At 35.9% G+C, this 26310-nt stretch overlaps 1 protein-coding gene across 1 annotated transcript in view; it reads right to left on the reverse strand.

Moving 5' to 3' along the window:
- Positions 1 to 23729, reverse strand: part of tap1 (transporter 1, ATP-binding cassette, sub-family B (MDR/TAP)) — a 32502-nt gene extending 8773 nt beyond the window's left edge. Inside the window, exons 1-11 of the mRNA XM_056474797.1 lie at positions 23589 to 23729; positions 18198 to 18525; positions 16380 to 16575; positions 13870 to 13984; positions 13242 to 13372; positions 10862 to 11067; positions 7983 to 8180; positions 4295 to 4423; positions 3978 to 4166; positions 1943 to 2116; positions 1477 to 1636 (exon numbers count right to left, since the gene is read on the reverse strand). Of these exons, the coding sequence (XP_056330772.1) occupies positions 1477 to 1636; positions 1943 to 2116; positions 3978 to 4166; positions 4295 to 4423; positions 7983 to 8180; positions 10862 to 11067; positions 13242 to 13372; positions 13870 to 13984; positions 16380 to 16575; positions 18198 to 18524 (1825 nt within the window). The 5' untranslated portion in view covers position 18525; positions 23589 to 23729. The remainder of the gene's footprint in view (positions 1 to 1476; positions 1637 to 1942; positions 2117 to 3977; positions 4167 to 4294; positions 4424 to 7982; positions 8181 to 10861; positions 11068 to 13241; positions 13373 to 13869; positions 13985 to 16379; positions 16576 to 18197; positions 18526 to 23588) is intronic.
- Positions 23730 to 26310: the final 2581 nt, after the last annotated feature.

Consider the following 26310-nt stretch of genomic DNA (forward strand, 5'->3'; position numbering starts at 1 on the left):
CACACAAAACACAATCACAATCCATCAGAAATTAGTTATTCAAACTATTATGTGTGTATATATATATATATATATATATATATATATATATATATATATATATATATATATATATATATATATATATATATATACAACAGTTCTGTCTGGTTCTTGAAACTGATTGGCTGATAGCTGTGCGATATTCTGCCAGTAACAGCACTCGTCCGGCCTCTTCACCTTTCACCCTTGTGTATTACTCCACCCACATACAGCAACAAGCAGAGCACACTCTACAGTCTGACAAATATTGCACCTGTTGGACAACATAATCTACTTTTAAGGCTTTTTTAGTCGAGAATGTAGTTGTTTAGATTGCAACTATGCAGTTTATTTATGAGGATAGTGCCTATTTTAAACATTTATAATTTCTGAGAGACACTGCATCGGTGGCCATTAGCCTGTCTTTGAGCAGACCAAAGACGGTTGACATTGTCCATCCACAAGAGCGCAACAGAGACCGCATAACGAGCCCTTACAGGAGAGGAAAAACCCAGCGTAATTTTAAACTACAGCTGAAATCATTATAAATCTGGTAAATGGCTTTCTAAGTTGATCTCTCTCTTTCGTATGTTGTAGTGCTGTATTTATACCATAGTAATTGTAGTGTGTTGAGTGTGAGATGGGAATCATCTTAAAGTCTTAAAACCGGAGATGGCCATCTGTTTCTAATGCATCTCCTTTTCGTTTTAGTTACTGCAGACCAGTTCAGTAAACAGAAAGAAAGAAGAAATGCCCGCATGTGTTTAGCATTTTTCCTTATCACAAACATAACAGTATTCTGGTAGTGATTGCGTTGCTTTAGCTTGTTCGGGGTTAGTTATTGTGATCTCCTGATTGCAACAGAGAAATACTGGAAAATCTCTATAGACTGATGGCATTTCATGTCATGTTCAGTCTTATAATCTTAAAATGTGAGCAAAATGACCTGTTTTGTCATCACTTTAGACATTACACTAGAGAATCATTCAAACACTAGCTCTAAAGTGATGTTGGTGAATTAGCAACAGTCTCTGCTGTTCTGACGTCCGCTGCAGATGTGAATGAATGGCGGAAGAAAGTAGTTCCTCATACAAAAGGGTTTTGAGACTCTTCGTGTTTGATACACATGATTATGCCGTCGAACTGTTGTATAAACACAATACCACACTCTTAACAGTGCGATGTGGCTGTATCTTGTCACTAATGGGAGACTAAAGCACTCGCCCTGCGGTCTCCTGCCAACACACACCTCCCACCAGCGCCGATATACAGCCACATCACACTGCTATGAGTGTGATTTTGCTCATATAAACACAGACATAATTCAAGAGGGTTAATATACATATATATACATAATTCAGGAGGGTTAATAATTCAGTTTTTAACCGTATATACAGTGCTTTTTCCTGTTAAAATAAAGGTTATAAAATTAAAAAAATATATACAAATACTAACCAGTATCGTATCCTTTCGGTAAACTGGAAATGAAGTCATCTGCATTGGCCAGCCTGGCTGCAGCATATATTTCTTTATCTGTGGCATTTTCTTTGCCGTACTTGATGTTTTCACGCACTGAGCGAGCAAACAGAACCGGCTCCTGTGAAACCACACTAATCTGAAATAGAAAAGAGCCAACAAGACCTGTCAGTCATCTTTATTAATACTCATCATATGCAGATATTAGTATGAACTCTTTTTACGAGACTGTTATGATGCATTTAATGATCATCAGCACCTCAAAGTTTTTTCCTTTTTCTGAAAGTCTTGATAACACTATTGTTGAGTTTTTCTTTTATTTGAGCAAATAGAAATGCAAAAAATGTATTTGTTGTACTCTGCCATAGGTTTACCCAGCAATGACTTCCATTGCTGAGAAACCCAGAAATGTGAAAAGGGTTCATTTATAAAGAGACAGGATTACCTTCTCATGCAGATATTGGTCCTTATAGCTCAGCAGTGGCTTGTGGTCCAATAAAATCTCCCCGCTTTGAGGCTGGTAAAATCTCTCCAGCAAACTCACAACTGTGGTTTTTCCTGAACCCGATGGACCCACGAGTGCTGTGATCTGGCCCGCTTTCAGCTCAAGAGAAACGCTCTAGAATGATCAACAACAAATCATTTGAGGTAAAAATTAACATATCATTAACATTATCATAACATAAACATTATCATAGCATTATATTAATCAAAATAACACAGTGTGCTTTACAACTAACTATTCGATCCTTTATAGGGCACTCACTGAAATACTCACTTGAATAACACTGGAGTGTTGCTGAGGGATATTAACAAGATAAACATTAATATTAACTTTTATGACTTAATATACGATAATATTTTACTATAATATATAATGACTTAAATAAATAAAATACACTGTAATGAAGTCTACTGAAGTGACCATAAATGGTTCTGTGCTCAATAAAGGGTTACATCTAAAACAGTGTTTACATTATTCACTGCATTACACTAATGACAAGATTAAAACATGCTTCATGGCATAAAATAATGCCATGTCATTTTCCGAAACAGAACCTTTGGGTAACGTTTTCAGTGTTTTCTCAATTTTAGAATAGTAACATTAATATAATGTTTGTTCAAAATAATTTGTCTTTGTAATTACACTTTTGAAATATTAGCACAAATCATGAAACCTTTTTTTCTGAAACGGTTCACTTGTACATTTATATATTTTTGAGTGAGAAATATATAAATAGATATTTTTGAAGCATATTTGAATCTTTTTATTTTAGTTCATTGTTTGTTCATGTGCATTTTGCTTTTAAATATATTTCAAAATGTAAATTGATAAATAACTCAATTTTCAATAAATGTTTCGGTCCTCATTCATTTTCTTTTCAGCTTAGTCCCTTTATTAATCCGGGGTCGCCACAGCGGAATGAACTGCCAACTTATCCAGCACGTTTTATGCTGCGGATGCCCTTCCAGCTGCAACCCATCTCTGGGAAACAACCATACACTCTCATTCACACACATACACTACGGACAATTTAGCTTACCCAATTCACCTGTACCGCATGTCTTTGGACTGTGGGGGAAACCGGAGCACCCGGAGGAAACCCACGCGAATGCGGGGAGAACATGCAAACTCCACACAGAAACGCCAACTGACCCGGCCGAGGCTCGAACCAGTGACCTTCTTGCTGTGAGGCGACAGCACTACCTACTGTACCACCGCGTCGTCATGTTTCAGTCCTAACAAACTTATTTCAAATGTTTCTTTCTACCTGTTTCTGAATGTTCAGTTATTAAAATTTTTACATTAATAAAATCGCATGTTCTATTAATGTTTAGAAACAAAGAAACAACAAACAAAACACTTTTGAAACATAAAACATTTGAAATGTTTTGAGAAATTAAGCTTTCATAACTTTTTTTTTCACTTTGTGGTGAAATATAATAGGACATTTTGATAACACTTAGCTTTGAAGTGTCCTTCTTAACACATTACATATACATAATACTATAGTTATAACAGTAAAGTACTCATAATACCGTATAACAACCTTAAAGTCTTTGACTTCTTTTTTTGCTAAAGCATATTGTAAGTGTTAAACTGAATGATTAAACTGTGATTAAACAGTTAATCAAATAAAAATAAAAAAAGTTTGTTTTTGGTAGGCTTTAGTCCTCCTCTGATAACATCAGTTTGATGGACTGGGCAAAATATGTTTAGTCACGCCCCTCCAACCGCTAGTTTGCTGTGACTGAAAGATGAGAGTAAGAGGAGTGCAAAAACAAAGCCCCGCCCCCTACTCAATATTCTGTTTCAGTTTAAAAGACATCATCATACTGAAAAAAACATCTGCAGCAACTTCTGCTTCACACAGACTTTAACTCTAAAGTAAAGACATGTTGTTAATTTATAATAACTCTACAGACACTGTAAAATAAGGTGTTACCAACATTTTTCTACTCTGGTTTTCAGTTCATACCTTCAGCACATTTGTGTCTGGACGCTTTGGATAAGCAAATGTGATATTTCTGAACTGCACGTGTCCTTTCAGAGTCTTCGGAGCGAGTGATCCATCTGGAGGAACATCAGGCTTTCTGTCCACGTACTCAAAGATCTTTTCTGAAGCTCCGACCGCTTTCTTTACATGTGGCCAGTAAGACATCAGAACCTGTGCATCGGTTTAGCACATATGAGTGATGCTTTCCATGCAAACATCACCACAGCAATGTTATGAGCTTTTTGTTTTGTTTAAGCAGTGATGAAATCTGGTCAAATAGAGGGTATTCGAAGTTTTACCTCCACAGCCGATGTGAACTGAAGCTCGTAGAGGACAAAGGACACCAGATCACCACTGCTGACATCACTTCCTGTCACAAGCCGTCCTCCGTAGTATAAAATACTGACCTTCAAAGCCAGACTGGACATCTGAAAAATACACATTTGATTACAAACATGAACTATATTAGTGTACAATGGTTATACATTCACCGGCCACTTTATTAGGTACACCTGTCTATCTGCTTGTTAACGTACATTTTTAATCAGCCAATCACATGGCAGCAACTCAATGCATTTAGGCATGTAGACATGGTCAAGACGATCGTCAAATCGACAATATATTTATATTTAAAAAAAAAATAATGGCAATGATTTTATCTTCAGAAATCAATATATTGTGTGTGTTTTTTTGTTTTGTTTATTAAATAAAGTTTTAAAAAATTATTTTTGGGTTGAAATAAGAAAAAAACAAATAAAAAAACATTAGCCGTCCTCTATACCAGGGGTTTTCAAACTTTTTCAGCTGAGGGGCCCCTTGTGTAGGGCGAATTCTTTTGAGGACCCCCAAAAATAAAAACGACACAAAAAAAAACCAAATTAACAACTTTACTTAAAACATTTTAAATTGAATTATTCGTTCTGGATGAATTTTTGTGAGATGTCAGTTGAGTTTCAGTGCTTCAATCAATTGATCAAATCTTTAAGCGCAGTGTTCACTGTGGTCTGCTCTCACTGGATTCAATTAAGCCATGTTTGTGTACGAGTCTTCACATTTACAGTTTTTTAATGATAGGTTTTATGCTTTTTCGTTAACACCTATGCACAGCTAGGCAAAACTGTATTTACCCTTACAGCTGAGAGTCTAAATTTATCTCAAGATTTAAAGCTTTAAAGACTTTTGTCATTCATCAACCTGTTAATGGTTAACAGTTAACTGTACTGTTGTAACTACAGTAGCAAATTTACAATGGAGGCTGTAGTGGTTCAGTGTGTTGAAGTTTTGTTTATTTTTATTCTTTTTTTTGTGCACATCATAATTTACTCAGGTCGGCAATCCTGACTTTCACTGATAAAAAATGTCCTAAATGCATTCTAGAATGGGGTATTCAAGTTCAAAGAGCCACAAGTTTTACTTTGCATAATTTTAGCAGCTTTGCTGACTTTAAAATGTTCATTACCAATCTGTTCTATTAGTAATAATCCTGAACATTGCATTTAAATTAGTTACACTAAAAAATGTGGGAAAAAGTGAATATCTTGAAAAAATGCCTTTATATTCAGAGATTTAAAGTTTGAGCAGATATGTTGAGCTCCATTAAACATAGAGCACTAATACATTTTTATATTTAATAATTCATTAGCCCTATAATATAACACAAACAGATACATTATATTTTTATAGGCTATAGTGGTTTTACTCAGGGTGTATACAATTTAGTTTTTTAATCATCCAGTTATTAACTAATGTGAGAAAGAGGTCATCTGCAGAGCTCATCCAGCTGTAACAGGAGTGAAACTATCAACTCGCTGATGTGATGACAGCTCCATTCATTGCTATTGCAGTACTTTTTGCTTTACAATTTTAAAATGTTTGTTCGCCATGCTGCAAAGAGGACCGTATGATATTTATACAATGCAAAGTGTAAAGCCTGTCGCACTGTGGATGAGGTGCAATGTTGTGCCATGTATTTAAAATGCTATTCGTTTCCTATGAGTGAAGCCTGCGCAGAGTGACGCACACTCTGTAGAGCCCAGCCCAGCGCAAGCCATATACAGGGAAGTGCTTTCAGCCACCGTTAATGTTCTAATTGGTCATGTATTCTAACTGAAATATAGTCAGTTAAGTAGACCTGAGCATTCATTTAGTTGTTTAAGTGTAAACGAGATAAGCGTAAGTGAAAGGTAAACGCCGTCATGTGCAGCAGACGAGCGCCAAAGATCACCGGAAGCACCTGGCCGGAAGCGATTATTCTATAAAAGTCCCTGTGCATAGCGGCATGGCGCTTCTTTTCCTGAGTGCGAAAGTGTCAACTGCATTTAAATGACACAAGCATAAAGCTTAATATTTGCGGTACTTTTGAGCTCAAATTATAATAAAGAAATACATTAGCCTACAGAACTACGCGGGACACAAAATTAATTTAGGTGGGCCCTCTGGCGGCCCCCAGTTTGAAAACTGCTGCTCTATACAACAAAACAAATATGTACCTTTGTTAAATAATTGTTTGCTTTAAAGGGCACCTATGGTAAAAAATCTACTTTTCAAGCTGTTTGGACAGACATATGTGCCTGTATGTTGTATAGACTGTCATATTGGGGTGATATAAGCACACCCAGTGCTTTTTTTAAAATTTTAACAACATAAAAAACGGTGGTATAATTGGAGCTGTTTTCAAACTGACCGCAACTTTACGCAGGAGAGCGGTCCCCCCGCCCACCAATATTGATTGACAGGCGCGTCATCATATCCTCAGTTTGTTGATTCACGTCCGCCATTTTCAGCGTGAGTCGAAGCGATATCACTAAAGGAACACCCTAGCTCTATTTTTAGATGCAAGGCTCATTGGGCTCAACACAAGATCAATATTCTCCACATTATCGCTCTAATCGGAATTATTGGTTGTATCTGTAGGTAGGTTTTCAAACATGTGTACTTCTCATTGAGTCTACCTTATACTTCAGCCGTTTGCATTTCTCGCGATCCCAGAAGCTCCCTGTGATCTTAACTTGGTGCTACTACACCTGACGCTGTGCCATGCATTTTAGAATTCTAAACATAGAATTCTAGACATATCTATTCAACATAGACATTTCTATCAGGGTACACTCAAGTCGACGGCTGGGCGCTGCGGACCGCTGCAGAAACCTATGTTTAGAATTCAAAAATGAGTGGCGCGATGATTCGGGACACTTCATGTTTCTGCCGTGCCACAGAGAGTGTCTGGTGTGCCGTGTCGCAGCGGCGCATCCGGTGCCTCAGTCAAAGTTAATTCAGTGTGCGTGGTTATTAGTTTCTGTGTACAAGCTCGGCACTTGAAACTAGCACACAGTTGGCTGTAAAACTGTACAAAGACACAAATGATTTTGTACTCTCTGCTTGGTCTGTGTCAGAGTCGTACATGTACGACTGAATGCTGATCCTCTCTCTCTCCTTCTCGCAGTCTGCCTGTCAGACTCTGTTGCAAACGCAGAGCGGGTGAGCTCATGGCCCCGCCCCCTTGTTACGTTGACGGGAAGCCGAAACTAATTTACATGTGAAGCAACACACCCATAAATCAGCGAACTGTGGACACGCCCCCAACATGACACTTTTTAACACATTATAATAAAAAAAATCTGAATTGTGTTTTAAACTGAACCTAAACTGGCACACTCAGAAGAACCATAATATTAATATTAAATCATAAAAAAGAGGTAAACTATGTGCCCTTTAAATCAAATATTTTAATGTTGTGATTCTCCTCAAAGCTGCTTGGCTTAAAAACTTTGTTAAAACTAACAAAGACCAGGAAAAAACCTTTGGAAAAAATCCAAACCAATTAACACTACTGAAAAAGTGTGTGGCACAAATGCAATTCTTCTAATGCATTTGTTCTAAAAAGCATATGTTCACTACAGAATTGTCCTAATATTTCTGCATTATATAGAATGTATACAGTACAGATCTGGTCAAACATGCAGTGAATAAAGCAGTGCTGGGACTTACACTATTGGTCCAAGTTGATACAGCATAAGCAGCTGCTTCCACTTTGTTCAGTGCAAACGTGTCCTCTAAGCACTTTCTGTATCTCTCAGTTTCTCCGTCCTCATTAGCAAAGCTCCTCACTGTCTTCATGGAAGAAAAGGTTTCTGTAGCAACTTCATTAGCCTTGGCCAAAGAGTCTTGCACTTGTACCGAAAGTTTCTGTAGGAAAATCAATAATCAATAGGGCTGCACAATATATCGTTTCAGCATCAATATTGTAATGTGTGCATTTGCAATGGTCACATCGCAGAATCTGCAATGTGAATAGGATTATTCTAGTTAATCAGCAATAAAGAATGCACAGTGTTATTTTACATTATAAATATCGACAAAATATGGAGACAAAATATCGATGTTGCTTTATTGTGATAATTCCACCCACGATACATTATTGATATACAGTACATCCGGAAAGTATTCATAGCGCTTCACTTTTTCCACATTTTTATGTTACAGCCTTATTCCAAAATGGATTAAATTCATTTATTTCATTAAAGTTCTACACACAATACCCCATGAACTTTTTTTAATTGTTGCAAATTTATAAAAAATAAAAAAAGCTGAAAAATCACATGTACAGAAGTATTCACAGCCTTTGCTCAATACTTTGTTGATGCCCCTTTGGCAGCAATTACAACCTCAAGTCTTTTTGAATATGATGCCACAAGCTTGGCACACCTGTCTTTGGGAATTTTTGTCCATTCCTCTTTGCAGTACCTCTCAAACTCTATCAAGTTGGATGGGAAGTGACGGTTTACAGCCATTTTCAGATCTCTCCACAGATGTTCATTAGGATTTAGGTCTGGGCTCTGGCTGGGCCACTCAAGGACATTCACAGGGTTCTTGTGAAGCCACTCCATTGATATTTTGGCAGTGTGCTTTGAGTAATTGTCCTGCTGGAAGATAAACTGTCACCCCAGTCTGAGGTCAAGAGCGCTCTGAAGCAGGTTTTCATTTAGGATGTCTCTGTACATTGCTGCATTCATCTTTTCCTCTATCCTGACTAGTCTTCCAGTTCCTGATGCTGAAAAACATCCCCACAGCATGATGCTGCCACCACCATGCTTCACTGTAGGGATGGTATTAGCCTGGTGATGAGCGGTGCCTGGTTTTCTCCAAACATAACACCTGGCGTTCATTCCAAAGAGTTCAATTTTAGTCTCATCAGACCAGAGAATTTTGTTTCTTATGGTCTGAGAGTCCTTCAGATGCCTTTTGGCAAATTCCAGGTGGGGAGTGGTTTCCGTCTGGCAACTCTACCATACAGGCCTGATTGGTGGATTGCTGCACAGATGGTTGTCCTTCTGTAAGGTTCTCCTCTTTCCACAGACGAACGCTGGAGCTCAGGAGAGTGAGCATCGGGTTATTGATCACCTCCATAACTAAGGCCCTTCTCCCCCGATCACTCAGCTTAGATGGCCGGCCAGCTCTGGAAAAAGTTCTGGTGGTTCCAAACATCTTCCATTTACGGATGATGGAGGCCACTGTGCTCACTGGAACTTTCAGAGCAGCAGAAATTTTTCTGTAACCTTCCCCAGCCTTGTGCCTCAGACAATCCTGTCTCGGAGGTCTACAGACAACTCCTTTGTCTTCATGCTTGGTTTGTGCTTTGACATGCACTGTCAACCCTGGGACCTTATATAGACAGGTGTATGCCTTTTCAAATCATGTTCAATCAACTGATTTTACCACAGGTGAACTCCAATGAAGCTGCTGAAACATCTCAAGAATGATCAGGGGAAACAGAATGTACCTGAGCTCAATTTAGAGCTTCGCGACAAAGGCTGTCAATACTTCTGCACATGTGATTTTTCAGGTTTTTTATTTTTAATAAATTTGCAGCAATTTCAAAAACTCTTTTTTTCACATTGTCATTATGGGGTATTGTGTGTAGGATTTTGATGAAATAACTGAATTTAATCCATTTCAGAATAAGGCTGTAACATAAAAAATGTGGAAAAAGTGAAGCACTATGAATACTTTCCGGATGCACTGTAGCCACATGTCAATGTTTATTTATAGGTACAAAAGATCTGAACTAGTTCATCAGCCTTGCACTGCTACCATATACCAGGTGTCGATGAGGTGTCGCTTCTCGTAATGTCGGATTGGACACATATCAATGTTGCAATTCTACAAAATATTCATCATTCAATCTTTTTCCTTTGGCTTAGTCCCTTTATTAATCCGGGGTCGCCACAGCACATGTTTTACACAGCAGATGCAACCCAGTACACGGAAACATCCATACACACTCTTTCACCCACATACACTACGGCCAATTTAGTTTATTCAATTCACCTATAGCGCATGTCTTTGGACTGTGGGGGAAACCGGAGCACCTGCAGGAAACCCACACCAACACGGGGAGAACATGCAAACTCCACACAGAAATGACAACTGGCCCAGCCGGGACTGGAACCAGCGACCTTCTTGCTGTGAGGCAACAGTGCTATCCAATGCGCCAATGTGACGCCAATTGATATTGTTATAATTGTAATATTAATAATATTGTAATATTCATGATTTGTAAATAGCTCCAGATAATTCAAAACAGCGATAACTAGTCTCTCCTCCATCTTTAAAAGTCTCTGTAGTCATCTTGACAACACAAACACTGCTGTCACCTTAACAAAAACCCCGCCTCTGCTTTCATTTGACTGGAGAATAAAAAAGACCAATAGAAAACCATTAAAAAGGCACTTCTCAATGAGAAAGCAAGCTTGGTGTGATCAAGGCCTAAGTGGATTGTGGAAGGAAATAATAATAGACCATATATTTTTTGTTTCTCTCTGTACTGTTACACAAAAGACCAAGATTTGAAGAAATTTCAATCTGACCTGGTAAAACCGTCCAAAAATCTCCGGGATGATCCAGATGACGGGGAGGCCAAGCAGAGTGAAGCAGCAAAGTCTGGTGGAGAGCATTAACATGGAGCCGAAGAGGAAAATGACCCGCATGAAGTACCACATCAGCAGACTCAGCTTCTCACTCAGAGACTCACTCATGGTGTTTGTGTCGGTTGTGATGCGAGACACGATGTCCCCTGAACAAGAAACCAGCCACAGTGCATGCATTAAAACAGGGATTAAGACATCTGGCCTGGGTGAAAATTTATTATGATTAATCGTTTCCAAAACAATAGATTAAGGTAATATCAGCAGTCCTACAGCCTCTTCACTCTTGTGTATTAGTCCGCCCAGAAGAGTGGCAAGCAGAGGACTACAGTCTGACAAATATTGCAGCTGTTGGACAACATAATGTACTTTTTTTAGGCGTTTTTAGTCGAGAATGTAGTTGTTTAGATTTCAACTATGCAGTTTATTTATAAAGATAGTGCCTATTTTAAATATTCATAATTTTGGAGATTCAGCAAGTCGGCAGCAATCAGCCTGTCATACTGAGCAGAGCAAAGATGGTTGACGTACTGCCACAAGTGGGCGACAGAGACCTCATAAGTCCTTAGGGGAGAAAAACATTTGTTTCAAACTACAGCAGAACAAATCATTACAGAACAGGTGGGTGACATTCAGGTAGGTGACAAGTCGATCTCTCTCTTTTGTAAGTTGTAGTGCTGTGTTTATACCATAGTAATCTGGTAGTGTTTGCTTTGCGTTGGCTTTTTCTGGGTTAATTATTGTGATCTCCTGACTGCAACAGAGAAATACTGGGAAATCTCTGTAGACTGATGGCATTTCATGCCGTTCAGCCTCATCATCCTAAAATGTGAGCAAAATCACCTGTTTTGTCATCACTTTAGACATTACGCTAGAGAAGTGTTCAAATACTAGCAACGTTTGTGAAGTAGCAATGGTTTCTGCTGTTTTGACGGTCAGCTGCATATGTGAATGTACGGTGAAAGAAAGTAGTTCCTCTTACAAAAAGGTTTTTAGACTCTCCATGTTTGATTTTCTTTTTTATATACATGATTAAGCCGTCAAACTGTTGTCTAAATGCAATATCACACTCGTAGCAGTGCAATATGGCTGTATATCTCGGCATTGGTGGGACACTAGGGACCTTGGCCTGCCGATATACAGCCATATCACACTGCTACTCGTGTGATATTGCTCATATATATATATATATATATATATATATATATATATATATATATAATAAACATAACAATGATTGTTACTTTTATGTAGAATATTCTTCTAATTAAACTACCAAAAATATAGAAGTTTTCCTTTCAGGACAATTACTTCAAAAAAAAAAAAACATTTTAGCTTTACTGAATTAGCTTTGCATTAACAGATGGTTAACAGAGCATTAACAGTGAAAAAAAACTTTTGGCTTGCAAAAAAAAAAAGTGCAAAATAATCCAATTATCTTAACTATAAGAATGATAATATCTTAAATGAACAATATAGTAACATTTTTAGATGTTAAAAAACTGCAAAATTATCTTATACTTTGTCATTTAAAACGCTGTAGAATATTGAGAAGTTTTCTCATGCAAGATTAAAAATTGCTAAATTATCTTATCTTATCTCGTGTATATATATATATATATATATATATATATATATATATATATATATATATATATATATATATATATATATATATATATATATATACACATATATATATATATATATATATATACATACACACTACATGCATATATTTGAGAAAATGTTATATTTAGGCATAAATCTATATGTATATAAAATAAATTATATATACATTTAAATATATATACAAGAAAAAAGTTTTGTATAGTTTTGCTTTTATGTGTGTGTGTATTTTACAATATATAAATACACATAATTAGGTGCGGGCACACTTTTTTACATAAAGCTTTTTGATCAACAAACATGAAATTTGATTTAGTTTTTCGATAAAGGCTTAATTTAAGCAATGTTTAATAACATAAAGGGGTATTTGTAGCTCCGCCCTAAAAAGAGCATAATCTCATTTGAATTTAAAGCGACAGTGACTAAAATGGCACAATTCAGATCAAAGCCTAAAAGAGTCAGTTTCAGAGAGAGATAAAAAAACTGTGGTATTTTGAGATGAAACCTCACATACGCACTCATCAGAGACATCAGAGACTTATTTTATATCTTTTAAAAAGGGGCATAATAGGTCACCTGATAAATTTTATTAGATGAAGAAGGAAAAAATTAAAATTGGAGAGAAATATCAGCTTAAAAAACCCATTTCGGTCGACCTCTATTCACTGCATAAAAAACAGCACTGTAGTTTTACCTGTGGTAGCTTTATCGAAGAAAGCAATATCCTGTTTCAGTACAGCCTGGAAGACGAGTCCTTGGATGGACGTGTGTATTCGGCTCATGGTGATGTTGTAGATGAGGTCACACACAAACTCACACACAGCGCTGCGGAAACGCAAACATTTTAGAAGCTTTCCCTTCGAAAACCTAGACTTCCAGTCAAAAGTACTGCACTTTATTGTATGCTCATTTAGTCAAACATCTGAAATATAATATTGCATTATTCATTCATTCTCTTTTCGGCTTAGTCCCTTTATTAATCTGGGGTCGCCACAGCGGAATGAACCACCAACTTTTCCAGCATATATTTTACGCAGCGGATGCCCTTCTAGCTGCAACCCATCTCTGGAAAACATCCATACACACTCAATCACACTTATACACTACTGACAATTTAGCTTCACACAATTCACCTATAACTCATGTCTTTGGGCTGTAGGGGAAACCGGAGCATCCGGAGGAAACCCACGCCAACACGGGGAGAACATGCAAACTCCACACAGAAATGCCAACTGACCCAACCGGGAATAGAACCAGCGACCTTCTTGCTGTGAGCCACCGTGCCGCCAAATGAGCATACAAGTTTGTCTTTTTAGTCTCACCTCATAATGGTCATCAGGGTCATGACAGTGATAGCGTGGTTAAAGGCCTCAGGTTCTTCTTCATTCATGATCCAGTCAGTCATTTTACCAGTGTAATGAGGAATCGCCATTTCACCTGTGCATGAAACATATACATGTGAATGAGCATGTTCTTGTTCTCTGAAATAGCTTGCAGTTTGCTCACATTGAAATAGATTAGTGCTGTCAATCGATTTAAAAATAAAAAAAAATAACTAATTAATCACACTTTTTCTTGCAATTAATCGCAATTAAACAACGGAAACTTTTTTGGCTATTCACATGTAAAATTAATCTAAATTCAAGACAAAGAAACTGCTTAAATTCAAAATATGATTGTTTATCAGAATTTTTGCTCAACTTGTAACACAGATTTCATGTAAACAACATACATGAAGAAATAAACCATCAAGATCCTCAAACTATTGGCTTGACAGCCATATTTATTACAGAAATAAAAACACAGGCATGTACGTGCCATTTGAATTTCAAAACAGTCAATGCCAATAAAGAAAAAAATAATAATACAGGCATTGCAAATATGGAAATTGGAAAATTATAATAATAAAGTAATGAATACAAACAATTGTGCTCATTGTAAAGTTGTATTGGTGAGTTGAGAACATTAATTATAAAGTAGAAACAATTTTGTTTAGTCTTCCTTAACATTCAGCCAGTTGCTAAGACAGTCCAGTCTGTTGACATTATCGGGACTGTGGCCCTTTTCTTTTGAATGATGTGACCTGAGAGTGAGAACAGTCTCTCACAAGCAGAATCACAGAATCAGCATATGGATTTCAGTGCCACTGGTGCTGCGACAAGGACGTAAGCAGCATCAAAGCGTCAAAGGCACGCACAGGTACAACGCGTTGTGTCACACCAAAGACTATAGAATTCTTACAGGGACTTTGGTCACACCATCTCTAAACATTAAATTCTAAACAACTTTGAGGGATACGGACATGTTGCTAGGGAACATACACACGCACACATACACATACACACAACGCGCGCAGTACATCGCGACTCCCTTTAGATTCATCAACACATTCCATCGCGTTCATCAAATTTGCTTAAACTAAGCATTCTAAAGTATGGCTATATTGTACAAGCACACCTAGACTTTTGTTTCAGAACCTGGCGTGTTAACCTAGTTAGCGTGGTTCGTTTGGCATATGTGAATCCAGCAATCGCTCTTGGATCCGCGCGAAAACAATTGGTCTGAATGAGGTGGTCTTGGCTCGATTGAAACGAACTCAGGAGCGGATCGATTGTAGTGAGAAAGCAAAATGATGCGAACCAGGCTATATCACAGTGTATTATGGATATGTAATAGGCATAGGCTATATACAGCTATATGAAGAGAGAATTAGGAGTAGGGTGAGATGTCATTCCTACCTGTAAATGTGCGTTTCATGTCAGATATAAAAGTGAAAGCATGTTAACTATTAACGAGAGCTGTTTATCTGTTAGGAAAACTAACCGAACGGCATTCTTGGTTTATCGGTTATTTCTCTCTATAATGTAAAGCCTATAATGAATAATTCTAGCATGAGAGAGTCTTACCTCTGATTTATATTTGGTGACGATGTCTGTGGCTGTCACCATTTAAAATGAAAGTGCAGCTTTTTGCTTATAATATCTTATAGCTCATCATCATAAATTAAAATAATAAGGACGCATGACAGATGAGTGAGACTGCAAAATAAACCATGAAACTATGATCATTGTGAGGAGAGTTTACTCGCACGTGACTTGTTTTAACTCTTTTGGTCCGTTTAGAAACTTTGCGGTGTGAAAGCGAACAGCACCAAGAACAAAGTGCAACATTGTAACAACTTTAATCCTTGTTTCGGAACAAAACAGGTGTGAAAACACCCTACAGTATTCAGGTACAGAAATTGAGTGATCACAATGCAAAAAATGCTTTTCTTACACTGCTTTGACTAGTTTCTAGTCCAAATATCCAAAAATTCTTAGATCAAGTAAAATTGTCTTGTTTTCACCTTTTCTTTAATCTTTTCCCCACATTTTTTCTTAAAACAAACAAAAATCTGTCAGTAAGCCAAGAAAAATCGGCTTTAAAATGTAGAAATTTGGACTAGAAACAAGACAAACATTTTAAGAAAGAAAAACATTTATTTATTTGGCATAAATCATATATATTCCACATAAATACAGTAATTATATACAATTCTGTAGCGCCTGTTCAACTATAGATGAATTGAATATGCTAAATTGGCTGTAGTGTATGTTTGTGAATGAGTGTGTAACTGGAGCACTCGGAGGAAAGCCCCGCCAGCACGGTGAGAGCATGCAAACTGCACACATAAATGCCAACTGGCCCAGCCGGGGCTCTAACCAGCGACCTTCTTGCTGTGAGGCAACAGTGCTAACCACTGAGTCACCATGTCACACTGACTTGTTAAAATAATAAATAATACCAAAACGTGCATTTATATCTAACCCACAACACGTAAGTATAGTTTTACCTAGTGAAGAAATGACCACAAAGAAGAAGACGGCTGCAAAGCGTCCACTGAAAGGCTTCATGTATCCCAGCAGCCTTTGCAGAGAAGCCTTGCCCTTCTTTTCTGTTTTCTCTTTTTTTGCAGTCGGGAGGATAGTGGGTACATGGCGTTTCCAGATTAGGAGAGACAAACCCAACACAAAATAGCCCTGCACAAGCTGAAATATAATCACATTTAAATTTACACATTCAGTTGTAATGAACAAGTGAGAATTATTAGCCCTCCTGTATATTTACTTCCCCAATTTCTGTTTAAAGAAGAGATTTTCTTCAGCACATTTCTAAACATAATAGTTTTAATAACTCATTTCTAATAACTGATTTATTTTATCTTTGTCATGATGACAGTAAATAATATTTGACTAGATATTTTTCAAGACACTTCTATACAGCTTAAAGTGACATTTAAAGGCTTAACTAAGTTAATTAGACAGGTTATGGTAATTAGGCAAATCATTGTATAATGATGGTTTTAATTATTTAAATAATTATTAATTATTTTAACCGAAATGAAACAAAAAAGATTTTCTCCAGAAGAAAAAATATTATCAGAAATACTGTGAAAAATTCCTCTGTTAAACATATATTTTAAAAATAATTGTAAAAGAAAAATAATAAATCACAGGTGGAGGGCTAATCATTTTTACTTGAATTGAATGTCTAAAACACACATAAAATATAGCACATAACATTAGTGGTGCAACGGATCAAAAATCTCACCGTTCGGAGCATAATATAGTTTTATAGTCACGGATCGGACCATTTTTCGGATCAGCCAAAAAGAGAAGAAGACCAATTTACTTTCCATTTATTACAAAAACAGTACCACAAGACTCTTTCGGTTTTAACAAACAGAATTTAGAACCTGTATTTTTAATAAAAATAAAATACGAAAATTATCAGCTGAATAAAAATAAACTGAAATATTCCCTGTTGCTCCTATTGTTGCTGATAACGCTAAATGTATAAATCTAACATTATAATTTGTACAACCCATATTTAATTTTAATCTCATTTTCAATAAATGATTCAGTTATTCACTCATAAAACTTCATGTTTCATTGCTAGATGCATCATTTTTGAAGAATTATTCAGTGGCATATTTTTGATGGCTGGTTGTCACCACCTATTGGTTAAATAATGTAACTGCTACCTACAGCTTTCATTTTTGAGTGCCAAGTTCAACGCATATGATGATGATTTTAATCTTTACCATAAACATCAGTGGTTTGATCTAAACTGTTCTCCCAGTATTTCTGTGTTATTTGACTGTTTGCAAACTAAAGACTGAATCTCTTTCTTGATTTTTGCGTTCATCAAACACAGATTTGAATGCAGCCGTTTAAAAAATTAATAAACATAAGCAAATCACCATCATTTATCATTTATGTTGTGTGGGTGTTGAGATCCCGATCTTTTAATGATGAACCATGCCGCTTACATTGAATGCATTAATGCAGGCTAAAGAAGTATTGACAGAAAACACCTTTAATAACCTAAGAAACCCAACATATCTCGAATAACCTACCACAAGTTCTTCCATCATCATCATATTTAACAGGAAAGCCTAAACGCTTTCACACATGTGATTTGAATGACATGAGAGACTCTCTCTGCGATCGGTACAAATTTAGTAAAGTAAAAAAAATGTATTGTGTTCTGAACCGTGGGTTGTCAACCGTGATCCGTTACACCCCTACATAACATATAATAAAATATGAATATAACACACATTGTATCTTCACTTTAGACATAGAATATGTGTTAAAGCACATCTTACGCCTTGCCAAGAGTGCCAACCCCACACCAGCTCCACAGTAGACCTGCCCCATGCCCAGAGAACAGAGATATAGACTGGATAGAGAAGACCGTGGATTACAGCCGTTTGAACACCCTCCAATCCTCTCATCCACACCGGACTGCCAGAGTATGAGAAGGAGATGAAGAGCAGAAGACATGTTCGGATCAATCCACCCAACCATAGCAGGATGAAGGAGTTATTGATGAAGGACGGAGACAGCTGGATGGCACCAATGGACAACACGGCACACACGTCCACACACAATGCCAACAGGACGAACAGAGGAATCGCCATCTTATCCTTCATCCTTCAAAAAAAGCATTTGACATAAATATCTGAAACATGTTGGCTGTTCCGAGATGAAAAATATATACATAGTCATTTATAGTAAATATTAGAGATTATTTGGAGCATACTATAATAAAAATGCATTGTACTGTATACATTTCTAAACGCAAATAAGAGAACTAAATATCTGAAACATTTAGGCTATCCCAGATGAAAAAATACCACAGTAATTAATAAATAATGTAGTGTTTTTTGAACATACTATAGTAAAATACATTATACTGTATATATTTCTAAATATAAATAAGTTAAATACATATCTGAAACATTTAGGCTATCCCAGATGAAAAAATATCACAGTAATTTATAAATAATGTAGTGTTTTTATGGAGCATACTATAGTAAAATGCATACTGTCTATAATCCTAAATGCAAATAAGAGAACTAAATATCTGAAACATGTTGGCTATCCCAGATGAACTTATACCACAGTAATTTATAAATAATGTAGTGTTTTTATGGAGCATACTATAGTAAAATGCATACTGTCTATAATCCTAAATGCAAATAAGAGAACTAAATATCTGAAACATGTTGGCTATCCCAGATGAACTTATACCACAGTAATTTATAAATAATGTAGTGTTTTTATGGAGCATACTATAGTAAAATGCATTATACTGTATATATTTCTAAATATAAATAAGTTAAATACATATCTGAAACATTTAGGCTATCCCAGATGAAAAAATACCACAGTAATTTATAAATAATGTAGTGTTTTTTGGAGCATACTATAGTAAAATGCATTATACTGTATCTATTTCTAAATGCAAATAAAAGAAATAAATATATGAAACATTTAAGATATGAAACATAAAATATATATATATAAATATATGAAACATATATATAATATATGAAAATATATATAAAAATATATATAATATATGAAACATAAAAAATACCACAGTAATTTATAAATACTATAGTGTTTTCTGAACATACTATAGTAAAATGCATTATACTGTATATATTTCTAAATATAAATAAGTTAAATACATATCTGAAACATTTAGGCTATCCCAGATGAAATAATACCACGGTAATTTATACATACTATAGTGTTTTTTTGGAGCATACTTTAGTAAAATGCATACTGTCTATAATCCTAAATGCAAATAAGAGAACTAAATATCAGAAACATTTTGGCTATCCCAGATGAAAAAAATACCATGGTAATTTATAAATACTATAGTGTTTTTGAAGCATCCTATAGTAAGTGCATTATACTGTATCTATTTATAAATGCAAATAAGTTAAATACATATCTGAAACATTTTGGCTTTGCCAGATGAAAAAATACCACAGTAATTTATAAATAATGTAGTGTTTTTTGGAGCATACTATAGTAAAATACATTATACTGTATATATTTCTAAATATAAATAAGTTAAATACATATCTGAAACATTTAGGCTATCCCAGATGAAAAAATACCACAGTAATTTATATATACTATAGTGTTTTTTGAACATACTATAGTAAAATGCATTATACTGTATCTATTTCTAAACGCAAATAAGTGAAATAAATATCTGAAACATTTAGGCTTTGCCAGATGAAAAAATACCACAGTAATTTATAAATACTATAGTGTTTTTTGAACATACTATAGTTAAATGCATTATACTGTATCTATTTCTAAATGCAAATAAGTTAAATAAATATTAGAAACAGTTTGGCTTTGCCAGATGAAAAAATACCACAGTAATTTATAAATACTATAGTGTTTTTGAAGCTTCCTATAGTAAAATGCATTGTAATGTATATATTTCTAAATGCAAATAAGTTAAATAAATATAAGAAACATTTAGGCTATCCCAGATGAAAGAATAGTATAGTAATTTATAAAAACTATATAGTGTTTTTGAAGCGTACTATAGTAAAATACATTATACTGCCTATAGAGGACCAAAAGTTTGGACACACCTTTTCATTCAAAGAGTTTTCTTTATTTTTATGACTATGAAAATTGTAGATTGACACTGAAGGCATCAAAACTATGAATTAACACATGTGGAATTATATACACATAACAAAAGTGTGAAACAACTGAAAATATGTCATATTCTAGGTTGTTCAAAGTAGCCCCCTTCTGCTCTGATTACTGCTTTACACACTCTTGGCATTCTCTCGATGAGCTTCAAGAGGTAGTCACCTGAAAGGGTTTCACTTCACAGGTGTGCCCTGTCAGGTTTAATAAGTGGGATTTCTTGCCTTATAAATGGGGTTGGGACCATCAGCTGTGTTGTGCATAAGTCAGGTGGATACACAGCTGATAGTCCTACTCAATACACTGCTAGAATTTGTATTATGGCAAGGTCAGTCAGTCCTAAAAATTGGGAAAACTTTGAAAGTGTCCCCAAGTGCAGTCACAAAAACCATCAAGCGCTACAAAAAAACTGGCTCACATGCAGACCGCCCCAGGAAAGGAAGACCAAGAGTCACCTCTGCTGCGGAGGATAAGTTCATCCGAGTCACCTGCCTCAGAAATCGTAGGTTAACAGCAGCTCAGATTAGAGACCAGGTCAATGCCACACAGAGTTCTAGCAGCAGACACATCTCTAGAACAACTGTGTGAGGAGACTGTGAATCAGGCCTTCATGGTAGAATATCTGCTAGGAAACCACTGCTAAGGACAGGCAACAAGCAGAAGAGACTTGTTTGGGCTAAAGAACACAAGGAATGGACATTAGACCAGTGGAAATCTGTGCTTTGGTCTGATAAGTCCAAATATGAGATGCTTGGTTCCAACCACCATGTCTTTGTGCGACGCAGAAAAGGTGAACGGATGGACTCTACATGCCTGCACCGTGAAGCATAGAGGAGGAGGTGTGGGGGTACTTTGCTGGTGACACTGTTGGGGATTTATTCAAAATTGAACCAGCATGGCTACCACAGCATCTTGCAGCGGCATGCTATTCCATCCGGTTTGCGTTTAGTTGGACCATCATTTATTTTTCAACAGGACAATGACCCCAAGCACACCTCCAGGTGGTGTAAGGGCTATTTGACCAAGGAGAGTAATGGGGTGCTGCGCCAGATGACCTGGCCTCCACAGTCACTAGACCTGAACCCAATGGAGATGGTTTTGGGTAAGCTGGACCGCAGAGTGAAGGTAAAAGAGTCAAGAAATGCTAAGCATCTCTGGGAACTCCTTCAAGACTGTTGGAAGACCATTTCAGGTGACTACCTCATGAAGCTCATCGAGAGAATGCCAAGAGTGTGCAAAGCAGTAATCAGAGCAGAAGGGGGCTACTTTGAACAACCTAGAATATGACATTTTTAGTTGTTTCACACTTTTTTGTTATGTATATAATTCCACGTGTGTTAATTTATAGTTTTGATGTCTTCAGTGTCAATCTACAATTTTCATAGTCATAAAAATAAAGAAAACCCTTTGAATGAAAAGGTGTGTCCAAACTTTTGGCCTGTACTCCATTTCTAAATGCAAGTAAATAGAATAACTATCTGAAACATTTAGGCTATCCCAGATGAAAAAATACCACAGTAATTTATAAATAATATAGTGTTTTTTGAAGTATACTATAGTAAAATGCATTATACTGTATATATTTCTAAATGCAAGTAAGAGAACTAAATATCTGAAACATTTAGGCTATCCCACATGAAAAAATAGTATAGTAATTTATAAATATTATAGTATTTTTTGAAGCATACTATAGTAAAATGGATTATACTGTATATATTTCTAAATGCAAATAACTTAAATATCAGAAACATTTAGACTATCCCAGATGAAAAAATAATACAGTAATTTATAGCAAATATTACACATTTTTTGAAGTATACTATAGTAAAATGCACTATACTGTACATATTTCTAAAACGATGTTTAATAAATGTACCACAATCATGTTGCACTGCTTGCTTCAACCATAAATAACTCTTTTGCACAATATTCACAATCAATACATCTCTTGCAGAATATCCTGCACAACTTTGTTCAGTCTCATGTAAAAGTACTTGTGTAGCCTGTCTCATGTGTATAGTTAAGTATCCCATAATATATGTTAGTTATGCATAGTTTTTTTTTTTAAATGGCTTTTATGTCTAGTGTTGTGTTTGTATTTAAGATTAATTTATGTGGCGTCTTTGTCCCGCAAGACACTAGTTTGTTGCTCTGTATGTCCACACATGTAGTGGAATGACAATAAAGCCCGACTTGACTTTAATCACAGCAGTTCTAATTAATAGCTTAGTAGTGAGCTTTTCTTTAAATGCGTTTACAGATTGTGAAATATTTTTACTTTTTTAAACCTGTGCATTTTCAACCAGCATGTTACTGAGAGTAAACCTCAAATATATACTTAAACTATGCAGCATAAGCATATGCGGCAAATCCACTCACATGAAATATCCTAGTGTTTTTTAACCAAACATATTACATTATTTACACTTTGTTTGCACATGATGTTATGCTATTATATTTTTACACACATTAACAGTTGGTAATGAATGCTACATCATACTGCATTAACAATAACGAACTGTTAAACCGTAAGAAATACTGTAGTATACTGATGATTTGTTTACATTACTAATTACCCCATTGGATTAATTCAAGTTCCTCTTGACTATAGTATGGTTTAAAAACACTTGTATTTACTACAACTTAGCATAGTATTTTTTCATCTGGAATCCCTAATCAATCACACTTACATTGAGGACAAACAACCTGAGTAACTTTACAAAACTTATTACAACATGCCATAATCATGTTGTTGCTATGCAGAAAGTAAAACCATTGTAAGGTACTTTTTGTTAGTGCTTTCGAACAGGTAAACCAGTTTCACTTTCGCTCTCTCTATATTAGATATTTATTTCAATTATATTCAGTGTTTTGCTTACCAAACAGTTCGTTTTACAATTAAATCATTTGGTTTGTAAGACAAAAGTCAAATTAGGGATTGTAACGTACAGTATTATTTAACACTGTATATGTCTAGCCCAACGACTTTGAAAAGTCCTGCATTAATGCTGGTTATTATCACCTACCTTGTTAGTAGATACTACTGCAACGCTGCTTACTAATAACAGGATTCAGTTTTCGCTATCGTCGTCGACATCTATTTAAAGTTTTATAGTTTTAAACTGGTAAACAGACGACAGCACTCCGCGTGAAACCTGCAGGTTATCCTATTCTGAAACCGAAAGCGTGCAGTGAGGGGAAAACCCCCATGTCTGAGATCAACTACTGAATATTAATTACGCAACGTGTCATTGTCCTTCCTCATTGGCTAGTGCATATACGTTGAGAGGCCACCAGCGAATCAGTGATGACGCTTTATAAATGTTATAGTGATGGTATTTCTGTAAAACTCTTCCACCAAACATGTTCTTGCGTCGTCATGCACTGTTGTACATGTAAATTAAATCGTTATCCTTTACCGCTTCTGCGCAATTCTCAGTTCAGTCAAGGCTCGTGTGTTGGGAGTTTTTTTCTGTGACGCTGCTTGGTTAAAATGTATGGAAGGCAAATTGGGACAAAAATTATGGAACACCATTGAGGCCAAAGGTTTTTTGGTTTACATGTGTCCACCATAAACACTATCATGTCAATAAATAAAGTAAAATGTAATCATTCGTTTTCTTTTCGGCTTAGTCTCTTTATTAATCTGAGGTCGCCACAGCGGAATGAACTGCCAACTTATCCAGCATATGTTTTTAGCTGCGGTCACACTGGGCTTTTCCTCCCATAGACTTCCATTCATAAGCACGCGAATGCGTCAGACCGGAAACGCAAGGTCATGCGTCAAGTTTCGCATGTTGCTGCAGTGCAAAGTTCGGTGAACTCTGACCTGCGAAATCGCATCACTTGACTGCGTGAGACCCATCGAGGATCAAAACAGGACCTCTCTGGACAGAAATTTAAAGCATGGAGCAATCGCTCGCTTTTTTAAATGTCTAATCATCTTGTTTAATCCTGCCCCTTTTCGCAGCACTGCACGACAGAATTTCACACACACAAAGCCCAGTGTGACCGTAGCTTTACACAGCGGATGCCCTTCCAGCTGCTACCCATCACTGTGAAAGATCCACACACACACACACACACATACACTCATACACTACGGTCAATTTTAGCATACTCAATTAATCTATACCACATCTTTAGAGGAAACCCACACGAACACGGGGAGAACATGCAAACTCCACACAGAAATGCCAACTGACCCAGCCGAGGCTTGAACCAGCAACCTTCTTGCTGTGAGGCAAACGTGCTACCGCATCGCCCCCTAAAGTAAAATGTTTAACCCTAATATTAAGGAAAATAATACTTAACAGAATTATTTGTGCCAATAGAATAAAATTCACATTTCACATTTGTATTTATATAGAAATTTGTTTGATAAACTTCACAAAGAGTATAAAAATAGTACATTATGAATACATTTCGATAATAAAAAATACTGTGTGCTTATTTTATCTGTAAGAGAGGAATTATATAATAGAGGAATCGCAAAAAAAAAATTGCAAATTACATTGTATTATGTAAAAGAGAAAATATATACTAAACTACAGGTGCTCGACTTTTTCCTCATAATCTTTTTATGTTACAGCCTTATTCCAAAATGGTTTTAATTCATTTATTTCCTCAAAATTCTACACACAATACCCCATAATGACAATGTGAAAAAAAGAGTCTTTTAAAGTGTTGCAAATTTATTAAATTAAAAAACCTGTAAGGGCAATACCAAATAAATGAACAGCGTTTTCTGGCCTCTGCTTGCAAAAGCTACATCTCACATCTATATCTTTTTAAAATTGAGTTAAAGTTTGGCAGGATATATTCTGTGAAGGAGTTCAAACAAAAATCTCTTTAACCGTGTTTGTTAATAGCGATTAGGCAGAAGTCAAACTGTTTCGCAAACAACATCACTCTGATCCCAATGCCCTATTGCATTTAGTTTTGATGTAACATGCTTCTGGAAAAGAGCCTTTATTGATCTGTTATTATTCTTACAACTATATGAAAAGCAGATTTTACCTTACGAAGAGTCACTGGGTGAAAATTATGGTAATAGCTGATAATTAAATCTGTTTTGATGTTTATACAACATACATATATAGGAGAGATTGCACCAAAAACTGTTGTTAATTCCTTTGGTGGTGTGGAAACATTATATTGTGTTAAGAATTCCTCATATATGAACAGAAGACCATCTGAATTAAAGCATTGGTTTACCAATTCAATGTTATTTCGACCAGTTATAAAAACAATAGATATTTGTTGATATAAAATGTCCTGTTATTCCAAATAACGTGACGGCGTGGTGAAAAACTGTTTGTAAATCAAATTTCATGGTAAAAAAAGCTTAACATTGAAATGACGAAAGTTTCACGGGGGTTTTGTTTACGGTATATCAAAATTACAACTAGCCCAAACTAACTAAACTAGATCAAATATGAAGGAAAATCACTTTCCAAATAGAGGTTGGATATTTAACAAGTCTAATCCAGCTGATTTTTAAATGTATTGTTCAGTATAGAGAAGTCCAGAAAATCTCTCTAGTAAACAGTATTCCAAACCACAGCATAAGATCTCCACCTAATGGTCAATTATAAGCACTGATTTACTACAGTGATATTTTGGTCTTTTCAACATTATGAAGCTGCAGGCCCTCGGTTTAGGGTATACTTTTTTTTTTCTCATAGTTTTAATTACTTATCAGCTTTATAAATATTTACTCAATCTTTAGCTAATATTGGTACAACT

The sequence above is a fragment of the Danio aesculapii genome, chromosome 16 (genome assembly GCF_903798145.1).
Source record: "Danio aesculapii chromosome 16, fDanAes4.1, whole genome shotgun sequence".
NCBI classification, from domain to species: Eukaryota; Metazoa; Chordata; class Actinopteri; order Cypriniformes; family Danionidae; genus Danio; species Danio aesculapii.